The sequence below is a fragment of the Camelina sativa genome, chromosome 6 (genome assembly GCF_030686135.1).
Source record: "Camelina sativa cultivar CO46 ecotype springtype chromosome 6, ASM3068613v1".
Lineage (NCBI taxonomy): Eukaryota > Viridiplantae > Streptophyta > Magnoliopsida > Brassicales > Brassicaceae > Camelina > Camelina sativa.
The window spans coordinates 19,293,513-19,310,230 of NC_141885.1; the positions used below are offsets into that span (position 1 = coordinate 19,293,513).

Sequence of the window (16,718 nt, forward strand, 5' to 3'; positions counted from 1 at the left end):
GTTTTCTTTTTGTTTTGGCCAAAGTTCACTTATTATCTATAAAGTACAAAGGAGGGATTTTCTGGAAAAAAAAAACAAATTCCATATCATGCCCCTAAGGACAAAAGCAAGAAAGAAGAAAGAAAAAAAAAATTAAGAACAAATAGGTAATGTGAAGTATAAAAGGACCCGGATCCCAACTGTTTATCTACTACTCTAGTCAGATCATGTACATATTGTAAGTGTATCCAAACAGCTTCTACATCAATGTGAGTAAAAGTACAATGAAAAATAAGAGATCATATGTTACAGACATTAACTATCTACCTAATTCATACTACCTACCATATCAACTCTCTTCGACATTTAAACCCCAAGATAAACAGAAATTTGGAAAATACTGTTTACATGATGAACTAATCAATCTAATAATGATTACAATAAAATCCCAAATCAAGAATATAAATAACGTGAAACTTACTCCATTCCAAAACTAACAAAATTATTCTCTATCATCTCCATAATTTCTTATTCACCATTTAAAACGTTTTAAAAAGATTGCAATGATATCCCTAAACATCCTCTATAATAACATATCAAACCGAAATAAAATCATTTTCTTTTCAAAGCAAAGAAAATCTTACCAAAACGAGAAAACATCAACTGAAAATCGAAACAGATTACATAGAATATTCTAGGATGTTTCAATTAACAACTAAGAAGATTGTGTTGTTTCTATCATCGCAACGAATCACCTCCATTACTACTATAAAAACCATCCAAAACGTCATACACGACCAAACACATCTTCCATGCTGTTTTGAAGGGCTTAATATCGGACAGAAGAGTGATTCCATCATTGGCGGCCATCTATACTATCAAGGTAAACTTTCAAAGCTATTATTAGGTTAAAATCGTCCACACGTCGAAGCAATATACAACTTACACTATAGAGACAATTGAGATGATATTACTGCGGTAAGTTTAACTATCTTCCTCTTATCGGTTTTGACTCTGACATTAATAGTGAAACTTTTTCCTGCTAGGGTTCTCTCATTCATGCCTATAGATATCAGCTCCATTCTTAAGGTAAGTTTGTAAGATATACCTGAGTTTACAAGAATTTTACAAGCATATCAGGGAAGATCTCCAAAAGTGAGGAAACTGCAAAACCAACAATCGACACATTCATTCAACGCTTCCCCGGTGGGGTAAAGTGGTAAGGATCTTTTTTTACTCTTTATGTAAGACATTTTAAATCATGTTTATATGTTTATAATAAATCTCTTTTTTAATTTTAGAACAGTAGATCTCATTGAAATTATTGAAAACTTTGATTCACTTATCTTAAACGTGAAGATTTTCATAACCGGCTGATACATCCAAACCAAGCTTCTCCATTTCGAGAAGCCATATATTGCAAAATTTGGAGAGAGCATAAACGATTTGAAAACATAATTGTAAGTATCAAACTTTTAAACTAATACTCAGATCTTAGTTTATACGTAGCAAAATTCTTATTCTAATTTGTGTGATTGGTTTGTAGGCTGAAAAACTATGATTCAGTGAAAATAACATGCACAGTTTTGAGAGATCTCATGGAGATTGGAAAGTTCTCGAGAAATTCATGCAAGTGAATAGATGAAGGCAACACCACAAGCCTACAAGATGAGCTTTCTGAACATGACTTCTATAACCCGATGTGCATCTATTGATCTATATTGAAAAAAGAATGCACTCAATAAATCTCTCATGAGAAGACTAAATATGAAAAGACTAACGAGTGGAGACCATACCATTTTAAAAACTCTCTTACGTGTGTATTTTATATTCTAACACAATCAAATATGATATCTTTATTGGTTTATCTTCCTGTTTTTATATTATCATTTTCATTAACAGAAAATAAGCAACTCTTATGTTTAATAAAACTGTTTTCTTTTCCAGTTCAACTAAAGGAACAAAGCTAAGCTATGATTATGGTTCTAAAGGAACAAAGCTAAGTTATGGTTCTCGGCATAATGAAGAATTCTTGGAGATGGTTTATGGTTATATACCTTATATATTTCATATAATCTATTACTATTTAGGCATTTAAATAATTTACTACTTACCTATATTATTTCTCAAATTTTCGAGAAAGTCATTTTCTCCTTCAATCCCTTGGATGTATTTATAGCCAAGTGTTTACTTCTTGAATCTGCAAAATGCAAGTTAATCAACACACAAAATATAAATTTCTTAATTTTAATAGCTTTAAAGATATTATAGGATAGAAAGAGAAAATAATAGCCATTTGATTAGTTTGTGTCAGCTTTCACCATCTGTTTAACCTCCAATTGTTATTAATCAGTATCCATAAGTGTTTACCATTCATTGCGAGATTGGCGATTGCACCAGCGGCGCCTCTTCAGACAGTTTCATCTTCGTAGCTTCTGAGAATCATTAACAACGTTGTAAGCCCACCTTAACTTTATTTGCCTCTGCTTATCGAATCAAAAGAAAAATAGGGGAACAATGAGAACTTATAGCAACAAAACATCTCAAGAGATGATCATATATGTATGTGAGTGAGAAAAAGTTACCTTTGGCCGCAAGATTCGCCAAACATTCAGGATAGAAAGTTTTAAGAACCACAAAAGCAGTTTTACACACACTGACTTAAACATTTTAGAAGAAATTGCTATTACCTTGCTCACATAGTGTAGCAAACAGTGCCTTCTGTCCGTTCACAGATTATCTTTTGCTTGGAAATGCCGTGAGGGTAGCAAACGTTTGGTCCCTTTGTACGAGCATTGTCTCATCTAGAAGAAGAAGACTCAACTGTGAGCTACCAAATTTATGAAACTCAAGGTCGGACCAAAATCACTACGAAGATACATTTGTTATCATGTGCAAAAAGCAGGTTATTAGGTGGTTGTAAAAATGTGACCTCTTCTTCAAGTTTCTTTTTCTGAATAGCCTCATCCAGTATACATTTCAAAAAATTCAGCCATCGGCCCAAATATTATATTTCGGTCAATATACTTCAACATTCATATACTAGATGGAATCTAATAAATCAATAAACAGAAATCGAAATCTATAATATTAAAATCGTCTCAGATCAATTAACTAGAATTTGAAGCATCGAAATAAAATCTGAAAACGAAACTAAAAATCTATTCTAAAACTTGATCCAAACATGAAAAAGTAACACATGTTAACAGAGATAACTTGAAGAATCTTACCCAATATCTATTGATCCATGAAAGTTTAATAAGAATAATAATCAAATCATACAACTGGGAATAAAAAAGTATAAGACACATACAAATTCTTACTCACCTCTTCAAACTATACGTTATTTGATCCGGTCTTAGCTTAAAATCGTAGATGGATTCGATGATGATCACATTTGATTGGAAGATTTTTGCTACAAATCGTCACTTTTGATCAATCGTCTCTGTAAAAGTAAAGTTTTTCATCTTCTGGAAAAGTATCGGTGTTATTGTTTTCCTCCCTCTTTTTCACATGGTCGAAACAAAAAAAAAAAAAAAAACTTAAAGAGGTCCGAAATATAATAGGAGGCCCATCAAAATGTGATTAAGCAAAATACGGGCCCAAAATACGTTGTTAGTTGTAAATATTATATCCCTAAATTTTACTTTTACCTTTTACATATTTCATTATTTTCCCACTCTTATTATATTATATTTTTTTCCACTGGTATTTTTCAATTAGGAATATGTGAGATCAAATATGTTTTGCCCTTTTTGTTATATTTTTTTACTTAACCTTATATTTTTTTGGTCAATTATAATTGTAGTAATTGAATTTGTTTATTTTATTTTAACAAACACATCTAATTTGATGGAACTATTATCGAGTTAATCATTGACTTTGGTGGTGCCGATTTCCTCCAGTGAACATACCAATTGTTTTTTGCTGTTTCATTTCTTTCTTTCTTTTGTTTTTTTTTTTCTTTTAATGAGAACTTCAACCAATACAAAGATGAGGCTTATATAATTTTCAACACAAGATCCATCTAAAAATATAATGGATTTCTATAATTATGGTCCCTAAAGACTTTGGGTTGAATTAAATTAGACAATTTTATATTTTTTCCGAATTTAATATTATAGGTCTCTCACTATTTTTAATAAAATACAAACAAGTATATATAAAAAAAACCTCTATAGGTTTAGTTTACAAAAATTAACACCAAATAATATAAATCTGCATGTGCCTAAAATAGTCTAAACCTAATTGCAAACTTAGTTTTTTTAAAAACTTAATTCCGTACGTGTACGTATGTGCGAGTCCAATCCCTAGTTATTAGTAAGTAGGCTCACCCCCCCCCCCCCCCCATTTTCTTTGGATATAGTATAGGGTATAAAAAAATGTACATCATCTACTTATTCACTCCAAAGACTTTGGAACCGAAGAAAGAAGAAGAATTAAAATGGGATGGATCGATGTTTTATTGACAGTTTATTGGGAATTAGCCAAATTTATACTACTATGTGCAGTGTAAGATTACATATGAGAGATATTTATGCAACCATATGAATTTACCAAAGTTGTCAAAGCTTTTTTTACTTTTGTATAGAAGAAAAAGCATTCGATCTTTTAGAGAGATTCATATTGAATTAAGCTCATTTTTGAAATCAAATTTATATGACAAATCATAATTCAAATATATACATCAAAATTTCAAAATTATAAGAAAATTGCATGGATACTTGAAAATGAAATATTCCTTACATGTTTTTCTATGTTTGTTTTAAAACGATTTAAAACTTGTCGTGCCGAAGATAATGGGAAGTGACAAAGAAAACATCTTTAGATTAAAGAAACTGATTTAGATATAAAGCTACCTCACTTTTTGATTCCCTTTTTCTAGAACAAAACAAAATTTTCATTTTTTCGACACAATGAAAAAATGAAAATAGAAATTTCATTGTCAACATATATCTGAACATGTAAGATGGGTCCAAATATAATTTACTTTCAACTCTCTAATATTTAAAATAAAGGTGTGATCAAAACTAGTGATGAGTAAAGGAAGTGATACACAAACATGTAGCATATATACTCCATAACATCATAATATGTATAACTAGAGGAGATGATGATGTCTGGGTTATGGAGGAATGTGCCATTGATGATTGAAATAAGAAATACAAAACGAGTTTTATATATGGCCTTTTTTTAATTATCAATGTAGTCTCGTTTACCCTCCCCTATGTAGACAATCTCCTCCTTCCATCTTGTTCTATGCATATCAAACATTTCTTTTTGAATACATTTAATTATATTCCACTTTTCTTGCTTTTTTTTTTGTTCTAATGATAATGGTTTCGTAGATATCAAAAGCTCTCTTGGCTTTACCCATATCCCCTGTACATTTGGATAATGGATATCTCTCTAATCCATGGCCATTTCTATTAATTTATTTAAATTATACCCGCATATGTTAGAATATGGCTTTATGTATAAATTATTCGTTATTCACCACAATGATATATTATTACAAGGATCTAATGTGCTAACAAACGATTTTATTTAATTTAGAAATCCCTAATAGAGAGGATGACGTTATTGGAAATAAATTCGAAAGAAAATATATAGGTTTACAAAAATACTATAAATATAATGTTGCCATGCTGGGTAGAGGTTATGATCGTGGAGCTTGGTTCAATGTAGTCAATGTATGTAAAAAATTGATTGTGCTTGGCTTCGAAGCAATGACTTATATATCAAAGTAGCAAGACACAGTGTAAGATAATATAGAGTATAATATGCAAGTTTGTTCAAATGATGAGGTATATAGAAAACATGAAACCTTCTTGACATCGTTTTCCACGCGTCACGTGAAAACAAAAACGAAAAAGAAGCAAATTAATATTAGGGTTTTTCATGTTTTTTTCTCCCAAAAAATATGGATTTAGTGAATATATTTGAACTGTTATTTTCGAAGAGTTGATGATGAAGTTGTACTAAAAGGCATAGTAGTATGGAACTCTGTTCTTAGGTTATTAAATGATTGATCTCAATGAATTAGTACTACAAGGCATAGTAGTATGGAACCACAGCTCATTGTTATAAACCACGGGCTATTAACTTGTTTTCTTCCACGGACATTAATGGACAGTACTAACCCCATACTCTCTCATACTTAATTGGACTACAGAGAATATAATTAATGTGCAAGAACAAAACTTTTTTTTTTAAAATGCAATCCCAAGAACTCAGTGCAAGCTAAGCTGCCCTATCAGATTTATATATTGTGCGCGCGGTTTAGAGATTATAAACAAATAATTACTTCTTGAAACCAATGTGTATTTGTATCTGCATGCTTGCATGCAGATTTAACTCTTTTGTTTTGTTTTCTTACTGCACTCTACATTCCTCTTGGGTTTATCATTGTCAAACCTAATTTTGTAATTCTATTATACTACTATAATCGAATATACTATATGATGGTAGACTGGTAGTATAGTGTAAAACGACATAATTAGTTAATTCTCGATATATTCAACATTCATTTGCTTTTGGTTTTGATTTCGTAACAAAAGTTTCTCTTTAGATATCAAGAGAATTGTACTACTCGGTTAATTTGATTCACCATAAGTTATCGACTATGATGGTATAATGTTTTAAACTCGAACTATTTTTTCATCAAAAAACAAAACAAAAAACTCGAAGTATAACATGGTTAAGTTATCTTAACAGCATAAAAATGTATTAAAAATCGAAAATAATAAAAAAGCATAATAAATATGGTCCATTTGATGGATGCATACATATAATGGATGTTTGTAGAAAAAGTGTGTGCTGGCGCCGAATACACAAGAAGCAGGAAGAGCAGTGAAAAGGCTCCTCGCTTTCTAGTTTCTATCAGACAATTTACTTTTTTCTTTGATTTCCAACAAAATTGTATTAAATTTGATGTTAATGAAAGAGCCTAATGACGACCATATGCACTGCAGCTGTACAAACAAAGGGCCCCCATTTGCAATTACGACCGCCCGAAATCTGCCATGAGAGTACACCAGTCATTATGGTGCATATATATATATATATATATATATGTGTGTTAATTTAGATAAATATGATTAAGTTTCCAGACATAATTAGTTACCTAACCTGACTGATCTCCCAAATAGTTGAACAGTGTACTACTTACCTATCATTCCACGTTGAAAAACTCTGTTTCTTTTGAAACCGAAACTGACATAGATGAGACTACCACTTTTACCTCATGATGAAATTATACTTAATGATGGATGTCATGGGAGTAAATAACTTAAACTAGTGTTAAACACACACACACACACAAAAAAAACCTAAATTACACCACTGATAGCACTTTTAAACCACAAAAATTAATGAAAAACAGAATATTCTTGAATGATACTTCGATATATTATTTAAGAGATGGTTGTACGTGGAGTGCAAGTACCCAACAAAATAAATAAAAGGTAGACTAGGAGGCATGCAATAAAGTTCTTTGTGAATTTTGAAAATGAAGTATAAACCTCTCATACATTTGGTATCATCAATTCACAGTTTTCAGTTTAAACTCTTTCATAATTCATAAATCATATCGCTAATCTTGAATATATAGAAAGTTGGTATCACAGAAATTGCTACACTCTTGACATGCATATATTATATGTTTATTAAATATACTCCACACACAAAAAAAAAAAAGAAAAAAAAAGAAAGAGAAGTTACAAATTGACAAATTGTTGTTAAATCCAATTAACAGACCGGCCACAAGAATAGATATTCACTTATTTCATATATAGGCCGATTTGTAAACCATTGTGTACAATATTAAATAAAATTTTAAAAAGAATTCTAAATTAAAGGCTAAAGAATATTCGTTTCTAACTACATGTTTCTTCTTAGTTACTACTACGGCTTAAAAGTCGGTCTAAAGGATTCACATATCCCCCTAATTACATTGTGTGTGATTTTCATAGGAGATATTCGATGATTAAAGGATCACAACACATAAAAGAATTCGACCAAAATACGAGTTTGATTAAGGGAAACATAGTTTTTAAATTATGTTTTTTTTTGTCTTCTTTCTTACGTAAAGATAATTTGTGTTATAGAGATCTGAACTAGTGTTGGACTTACACCTATAACATTACTCATCTTTAATAAAACACGTCGTCCCTATAACATACGTACGTACGTGTATGTTAGACATAAGCATTAATATAAGGTTGAAGTTGATATACGAAAGACAAAACGAAAAAGAAGGAAGAGAAAGGCCTAACTTGTAGGCAGGAAGAGTGGTGGAAGTATGATGTAGAAAGAGCAAAGTGACATAAATGTATTCGTTGTGTTCTTTATTTTTGAGACATAATCTTCCCCATTAATTCACTTCAATGTTCCTTCCTCTGCTTTCGGTCATTTTGCTATGCCCCATTTGTTTCTCAACTTTTCCGTGTTCAAGTTCAACCAATTCTTTTTTTCTTTTTCCTTGGTATTATTTTTTTGTTCCAAGTTCATGACGTCGAAGATACCTTCCTCACGATGACATCGGCACCGCACACTATATTCATAGACATTATTAATTTTGGTATATTACGTGTAAGGGAAATTAGTATTAGATTACTTGTAAGGCTGCCAATGGGCCGGGATTGAGTCAGACTAGGTAGTTATACAAGTGTATGTGTGGAGCACTCAAGAACTCTGCCTCTGAAGCCCTTTAACAATATATAGTATAGCCGCCTATCTGTATGTACTAGCGTTTAGGCCCACTAACACCTGATTTCATAAAAAAAGGAACGAATATGCACGGATCAAACCATTGGTTTCAAACCAGAGTACACAATTCAAGTAATTCTTCTTCTTCTTCTTCTTCCTATTGGTGGTATATGAGAATTCATTATATATACAACCTCAAAAGTCAAAAGCATTCCACAAAAATTTTCATTTTGAAATTTTTAAGAATTTAGATGAACTAGTATTTAGAACAGAAGATCAAAAACATTAAACAAAATAGACTGCTACAGTCACACTCTCATATTCCAAAAAAAGCCAAAGGTGTCAAAATACCAACAAAAAAAGGGAAGAAGAAAAATGCAAATCCAACTAAAATCATCCGCAGAATTCAGACAGACAAGAAAACAGGGGTCTCTGCTTTAACCTAATCGTTATCTTTCTCAAAAAAAGACCATTCCTTTTATGATCTTCATACATCTAAGGCGGAATAAAGCCTAGCGTGCAGCAGCAGTGAGTTTTAGTTACTGTCTGAAACCGCCATCTTCTCACTCTTAACCCCATATGCTTCAAAGAACCTGTTACAATTCAAGATTCAACTAATTTAGTCGTTTGTAGCCAGACAATCAGAAAGAAAATGCTCGAACATGGCTGAGAATTTGAGAGTCTTACCCTCCAGAATCTGCATTTTTTGAGAAGGTGAAGTGGGGTGGCCGCTCAAAACTGGCCTCTTGGTGGCCTAGCCTCAGCCTCTGAGACTCTTATTTGTCTTCCATCCAAATCCTACAGAGAAGTAGTAACAGATGTTTTATCTTACTGTAAGAAGTACTGATCGAGTATTATGCAAAAAGAGAAAGGAGATGATACTTACTGCACCATTCAAAGAATTGATGGCCTTTTGAACCTCCTGTGAAGAGCTGAGTGTCACAAACCCAAAACCCTTAGATCTACCACTGTCCCTATCGTAAATGACTCTGGCTTCAACAACCTTTCCTTGCTCATTAAACATGTTCTCAAGAGCCATGTCATCCACACCCCAAGAGAGGTTTCCTACATAAAGACGGTTTCCCGAACCTGAGCCTGAACCTGAGCCTGATCCAGAACCATAACTGGAACGTTGAGACCCTCCGTAACCCCCACCTCGTTCAGAACCGTAACCACCACCTCGTTGAGACCCGTAACCACCACCACGTTCAGAACCGTAACCCCCACCACGCTCAGAACCATAACCGCCACTCCTTGGTGCTCTGGAGAAGGATTCCTCCCTCTTAGGTGGAGGAGGGCCAGCGTTAACTCTCAAGGGTCTGCCTTCAAATTCCTGAAAATGTTCATTTCAAAGTAATTGATAAAAAAACAGCCACAACCACAATGCACAAGACGGTACAACTAAAACAAAAGGTTCAACAATTATCTCGGCAAATTTATCTCTAAACAACAACCACCTTATAGTTGAGACAGATTTCATCAAAGATGCATCTTATAGACGGAATACAGAAAAACATACTACAAAAAAAAATTCCGAATTTTATGATTTCAACCATGACGTCTAAACAGCACAATTTAACTATCTCTAAAACATAACAATCCACACAAGCAAAACTATAGCAAAGAACCAAAGTACATATGCTCTTACATAGCCATTGAATTGCTGAGCAGCTGCCTCAACTTCAGCTGCAGTGGACATTGTCACAAATCCGAAACCTCTGCTCCGTCCAGTCATTTTATCATAGATTACCTATAAAATATCAATCCATTATAAACAGAGGACACAACAAGATTCACTATAACGCTTACACAAACAGATTCGAACCCCATTTCACAAAGTTAATAAGCAAATCATTATATCCATCAACAACAATTCAAGAAGTGAAAATCCAAATCTGAAAAAAAAGGAGAACCCTAAAAAGGTAAATCTCACCTCAACCATCTCAACATTGCCAGCGCTCTCAAAGAGCTGAGCGAGCTGAGCGCTATCAACGTTAAAAGAAAGGTTACCAACAAAGAGCTTAAGGTCAGGAGAGAAGGAGCTACGCTCCACAGGTGCCGAATCGTCACCGTCGGCGAACATGTCATCTTCCTCCACTTCGAAATCAGAGGACACGGCAACGTTGCTGACGAACCGAGACTGGTACTCAGCAGCGGGGGAAGAGCATTTCAAGGAGGAGGAAGCGAAGAGAGAGACGAGGTGGTCGGAGTGAAGTTTGAAGGAGAGGGAAGGAGGCAAGACGGAGACGGAAGCGGCGGGCCTGGAAACGCAGAGGGGAAGGGATTTAGGTTTGAAAGCGGAGAGAGAAGAAGCAGAGGCAGACATGGTTGGCTATTTAGCTTTTGAGAATTTTGCTCTCTCGAAGCTAAAAAAAAAGCTCTGAAGAAGAAGATAAGGTTTTAGAAAAGAGTTCTGCTGCGAGAGAGAGAGAGAGAGAGAGAGAGAGAGGGTTTGTGAGAGTGCAGATAAGAAACTGTGAGAGCTTTTTGATATTTATCGCCAAAAAATCTTTTATCCTCTTGAAATATCTCTCCCACTTGGGATATTTTTATATTTTTTCCCTAAAAATTTGTATTTCTGTAAATTAAAAAAAAAAAAATCACTTTTTGAGGTAAAAAAAAAAAATCACACAAGCCAAAATTGTAGAAAATTGTTAATATGATATATACTATAATCTAATGGAATATATTAGTGACATTCTTGTTTAGTTTATTAGTATTGTGAAAGAAGAAAAAAACTAAAAAAACAAACTTTTGTTTTAGAGGAGAAATATTTAATACAAATTTTCACTGAAAGTGTTGAATTTTTTGAGGAATTTTTCAAAAATGAGTAGTCAATTTTTTTTTATTTTGTTTCGGTTACAATGAGGTAGCCTAGTGTTTTGAGTGAAGTTTATACGATCTGGTCCGTCCAATGAGGATGGACAGTGGAGATGAACAAGAGAGCGGGTCTGGTGAAAAGATAAGGTCATAACTAAATGCCAAAGGAAATATATGCAACTAGAGACTGATTACACTGAGGGTCCAGTAAGTATGGATCTTCAACTTGTTCATAAGTTTTACTTTTTTTTCCTTTGTTGTAAATGAAAATTATGAAATCAAAGATAAACACATATGAATGTAGTCATGAGTTACAGAGTTAGCCTAACATTAGGCTCGATATAAAAGATGTCATCTTCTCAAACCATATGAAAACCCTAGGCTCTCCATTACTGAGGTGTAGCACTGCTAGTTGCCGCTTAAAATAGAAGTGTCAATTTCCGGCTCGGTCGGGTATTACCCTAACCAGATTTAAACCCGTAAAATAACCATTCCGGTTCAGAATTTATAATAATAATTAGGGGTCCCATTGATAGCCACGTGTCACCAACGAAGACACAACAAGAGATTGAAACTGGCTAAGGAACATTGTCCGGCGGAGAATCGAAGAAGAACACAACAACAACAACACTCAGATTCTTTTCTTGTCCGAACCGAAATCGGAAAAATGGACATTTCAGTACGAATCTCCGGCTTAAATTCTCCCAACATCTGCCGGATCATCCCAAGATTCACATCCTCTTCTAGGTTCCGTTGCTCCAAAAACGAACCTCCCCGTAACGCAAACGAGTCCAACGGTGAGAGATTGTCGTAAATTATCTCGAATATTATATATAATTGGATCGGTTTGATTTGGTTCAATTGATTTGATGTCAGGTGGTGATAAATCGTCGACGGATTGGGACAAGGCGTGGAAGAGTTTCAAGAAACAGAGCAAGAAGACATTGTTCTCTCAATTCAACATGGACAAGTACGTGACCTGGAATCCTCCGAGATCGGATTATCCGGCGTCTGAAGAAATCGATCCCATTAAAAAAGCAGAGAGATCTAATCTAATGCTTTGGACTAGTCCGAGGTTCACACTTATTGGAGCCATCGTCATTGTCTCATTCCTCCTTCTCTACACCCTTCTTGCTCCTGTCAAGTGAACATTTATTTAATTTTCTTTCTCAAGCATATTTAGTTGATCAGCTTCTGAATGTGTTTTTTTTTTACTGTACAACTTTTATAAATAAGATCCTAGTCTCAACAGTTTCTAGTGTCTAAGCAAAACAGAGACCACAGTGTGGTAAATGGTTGATTAGTGAAACTTGTTCTGGTCGATCGACGATCATTGTCATAATTCTAATTCTCTACATAGACAGCGCTACGCTATCTATCCTTTTAATGTTTTGTGGATGCTTAAAACGAGTTTGAGCTTAGACTTTTTGGGGTTCTTGGAGAAAATAAGCTTAAACCCATTCTCCTAAATTATAAACTCAGAACAACTACTATCATCATTGCCAAATTTATTTAATACTGAAAAACAAAAAAATGTCAATTTAAAGTCTAAATATGTAAAACACGGTATACGGCGGAGCTATTTAAATTGTAGATTAACTATATTAACAACTGATATTTAATTTGTATTTTTTTAAATGTACAACCTTACAAATATATATATATATATATATATATTAGTTAGTGTAGAAAGTATTTTGTTTTAGGTTTATTGTTTTATATTATAGGAACTATAACATACAATTAATTTAATATTAATAAAATTAATTATAAATTAATACTTAATGTTAAAGGAAGTGGTTCTTATTGTTTTGGAAATTTTATTAGAATGAAAATCTTGTTTTCCAAAATCAAAACTTAATATTAATTACTTAAATGAAAAACAAATTAATCATTAATATCATTGGCATGCTAAATGTATGAACTTCATGATTTATTTGCTAAATGTATCCAAAAATGTATATATAGATAATGAAGTTTCTATTCACATATATTATTTTTTTGGAAATAGTAAGCAGTTGTTAAAATTGATTGGAAATGGAAACGACATTTTAGTACAGAGTAGTCTCTTTTGGGTTGTAACCAGTAAAATAATTGACTTGAAAACATACTTTTTCTAGGTTCAAGGTCATTCTAAGACGAGTTAATCAAGGAAGGTTACAATCTGCATGATACAGAGGGGGTTAAAACAATATAGAAGATAAGAGAGTCTACCATTCCAAAAGATAGCAAATAGCTTCTCCAGAGAAAACCAGTCGGTCATAAGATACAAAACCAAAATAAAGCCGCCATTTTTTTAAAATAGCAATTTCAAATTATTTGCAAAACTTAAAAATTCTTACTACTCTTTACTCTCTCTCGTTAGCATGAAATTTTCCATAATCTGGAACGAAAAATGCATGTAGGACACGTATTAATACCCATAATTTCAGAATCACAGTCTTTATTTTTTTTAAAGAATTTCAGTTTTTACTATCTTTAATAAACGAACGTGTTTATTTTATTAAATATGTATTTTTGTCTATTATATAAATGGATATTTTTACTGTTGTTGCTAATATTCCTTTCAATAATTAGCAAAAACAGTAAACAGCATCATTTAAATCAATCAGGCCTCGCACTACTGGCTGCCGCGACTACGTGAAACCTTGTAAACACTCAAATTTGCCTATCTTAGAAGTTAACCAACTTAATTATTTGTCGTCAGACAAACCTGAAATCGATTTTAAAAATGCTCGCGGTTTACTTCAATCGTGTTGATTCCCGAGAGAAAATATGAAAGTAAAGAGAAATAAATTGAATGCGTCAAAAATTGCCGAACGAAACTACGAGTAGGAAGAGAACATTTTTAATTATTATGAATTCAACTTCAATAAAATAAAAGGAGACAAACGGCAAAGGGAGAGGTTTTAATTAGCTGAGGGAGGGCTGTGTCATGCTGATTCGTTTATTAGTATTGTTTATTTTTGATTGTAACCAACTTTTTCTTTCAACATCTTAACATGTCATTGCTTTCATCCTCTTTCTTACTTTTACTGTTTTTATATGCAGATATATATTACTAAAAAGATGGAACATATGTTTTTATTTTTAGAGAAAAGAGAAAACGCAATTTTAAGTTCTTTAAAATATATAAATACATGATAAATGCCTCAAATAGAGGTAATATTTTTGTCATCTGTTATATAATATAAATATATAAAATTTAAAAAAAAATTCTATTTTTTCCCACCAAAACCCAAAATATGAAACATGGATCTTACATTATACATAAGTAAATTGAGGTAGAAAATCATGGGAAGATGTTGGCAAAACAACTTTCACAAGCCATACCAAAATATAACAAATAAAGCGGCTAAATCAATACAAAAAATAAGAGAATTATCTAAAAGATAGAAAAAAATTTATACCGAGAAAACCAGTCGGTCATAAATATATGAAACTAAAACACAGTCGCCAACTTTTTTAAATAGCAATTTCAAATTTTCTGCAAAACTTAAAAGTTCTTGCTACTCACTACTCTCTCGGAAGCGTGAAATTTTTCATCATACGGCGCAAAAAAAACATGTAGGACGCATATTGATGCCCATAATAAAAAATAAAAAATAATTTCTATAGAGAAAACTAGTCGGTCATAAATATAAATACCAAAACAAGGCTGCCATCTTTCTAAAATAGCAAATTCAATTTTTCTGCAAAATTTAAAAGTTCTTACTACTCTCTACTCTCTCGGGAGCGTGAATTTTCATAATTCGGCGCAAAAAATGTATGTAGGACACATATTGATGTCCATAATAGAAAATAATTTCTATAAAGAAAACTAGTCGGTCATAAATATACAAACCAAAACAAGGCCGCCGTCTTTTTAAAGTAGCAATTCCAATTTTTAAACAACTTTCAGAAGCCATACCAAAATATTACAAAAAAAAGCAGGCTAAAACAATACCAAAAATAAGGGAATCTAGCAATCTAAAAGATAGAAAATAACTTCTACTGAGAAAACCAGTAGGTCATAAATATACGAAACTAAAACACGGTCGCCATCTTTTAAAAATAGCAATTCCAAATAAATTTTCTGTAAAACTTGAAAGTTCTTACTATTCTCTACTCTTTATAAAGCGTGAAATTTTTCATAATCCAGCACGAAAAAGGCATGTAGGACACATATTGATGCCCATGATAAATTATAAAGAAAACTAGTAGCAAAACAAAACAAAACAGCTATCTTTTTAAAGTAGCAATTCCAATTTTTTTGCAAAACTTGAAAGTTCTTATTACTCTCTATTCTCTTGGAAGCGTGAAGTTTTCCATAATTCGGCACGAAAAAGGCATGTAGGACACATGTCGATGCCCATGATTTCGGAGCCACAATCTTTATTTTTTAGAGAATTTCAGTTTTCACTCTCTTTATTTTTATAGAATTTCTTTTACTGATTTTATATGCAGATATATATTACTAAGAGAATGGAACACATGTTTCTATTTTTTAGAGAGAACAAAATTTTGAGTCTTTAAAATATATACAACATGATAAATGCATCAAATAGAGGTAATATTTTTGTCATATGTTATAGAATACAAATAGATAGTAATTTTAAAACCTTTTATCCTATTTTTTATTTTCCCAACCAAAACCCAATATATGAAATTAGAATCATGAAACTCTCTTTTAGGGGAGTCTTACATGGATCTTACAATATACATGGATAAATTGAAATAGAAAATCATCGAAAGATGTTTACAAAACAACTTTGAGAATCCATACCAAAAGATAACAAATAAAGTGGCTAAAAAAATACCAAAGATAAGGGAGTCTACCAATCTAAAATAGAGAACAACTTCTACAGAGAAAACCAGTCGATCATAAAGATACTAAACCAAAACAAGGCCGCTATCTTTGTAAAATAACAATTCCAAATCTTTTGCAAAACTTGAAAGTTTTTACTATTCTCTACTGTCTCGAAAGCGTGAAATCTTCCATAATCCGGCGCGAAAAAGGCATGTAAGACACGTATTGATGCCCATTATTTTGGAGCCACAATTTTTATTTTTATTAGAGAATTCCAGTTTTGACTATCTTTAATGAACGGTGTTTATCTTATTATATATATATATATATTTTTGTCTATTATATAAATTGATATTTTTAAAACTTGTTATAATGTAATTAAATGATTTTATCATTTGTGATGAGTAAATATTTTGTTTCT

General features: G+C 32.4%; 2 protein-coding genes and 1 long non-coding RNA gene across 3 annotated transcripts; 1 reads left to right on the forward strand and 2 right to left on the reverse strand.

Annotated features, from left to right (window-relative positions):
• Positions 1–1,053: 1,053 nt before the first annotated feature.
• Positions 1,054–3,500, reverse strand: LOC109133445 (uncharacterized). The gene is made up of 5 exons (XR_015559655.1): positions 3,307–3,500; positions 2,670–2,783; positions 2,350–2,462; positions 2,094–2,179; positions 1,054–1,143 (listed from the first exon to the last, which is right to left on the reverse strand). It is a non-coding gene; the product is annotated as an uncharacterized LOC109133445 (long non-coding RNA).
• A 5,450-nt stretch (positions 3,501–8,950) lies between these two features.
• On the reverse strand, positions 8,951–11,551 carry LOC104791610 (29 kDa ribonucleoprotein, chloroplastic). Its single transcript, XM_010517534.3, has 5 exons — positions 10,622–11,551; positions 10,337–10,438; positions 9,575–10,021; positions 9,376–9,486; positions 8,951–9,281 (listed from the first exon to the last, which is right to left on the reverse strand). Exons 1-4 carry the CDS (start codon positions 11,012–11,014, stop codon positions 9,421–9,423), a joined length of 1,008 nt encoding a protein of 335 aa, XP_010515836.1. The 5' UTR covers positions 11,015–11,551; the 3' UTR covers positions 8,951–9,281; positions 9,376–9,420.
• A 503-nt stretch (positions 11,552–12,054) lies between these two features.
• On the forward strand, positions 12,055–12,759 carry LOC104791611 (uncharacterized). The gene is made up of 2 exons (XM_010517535.3): positions 12,055–12,305; positions 12,385–12,759. The coding sequence occupies exons 1-2, from the start codon at positions 12,176–12,178 to the stop codon at positions 12,654–12,656; spliced, it is 402 nt and encodes a 133-aa protein (XP_010515837.1). The 5' UTR covers positions 12,055–12,175; the 3' UTR covers positions 12,657–12,759.
• The last annotated feature ends 3,959 nt before the right edge of the window (positions 12,760–16,718 follow it).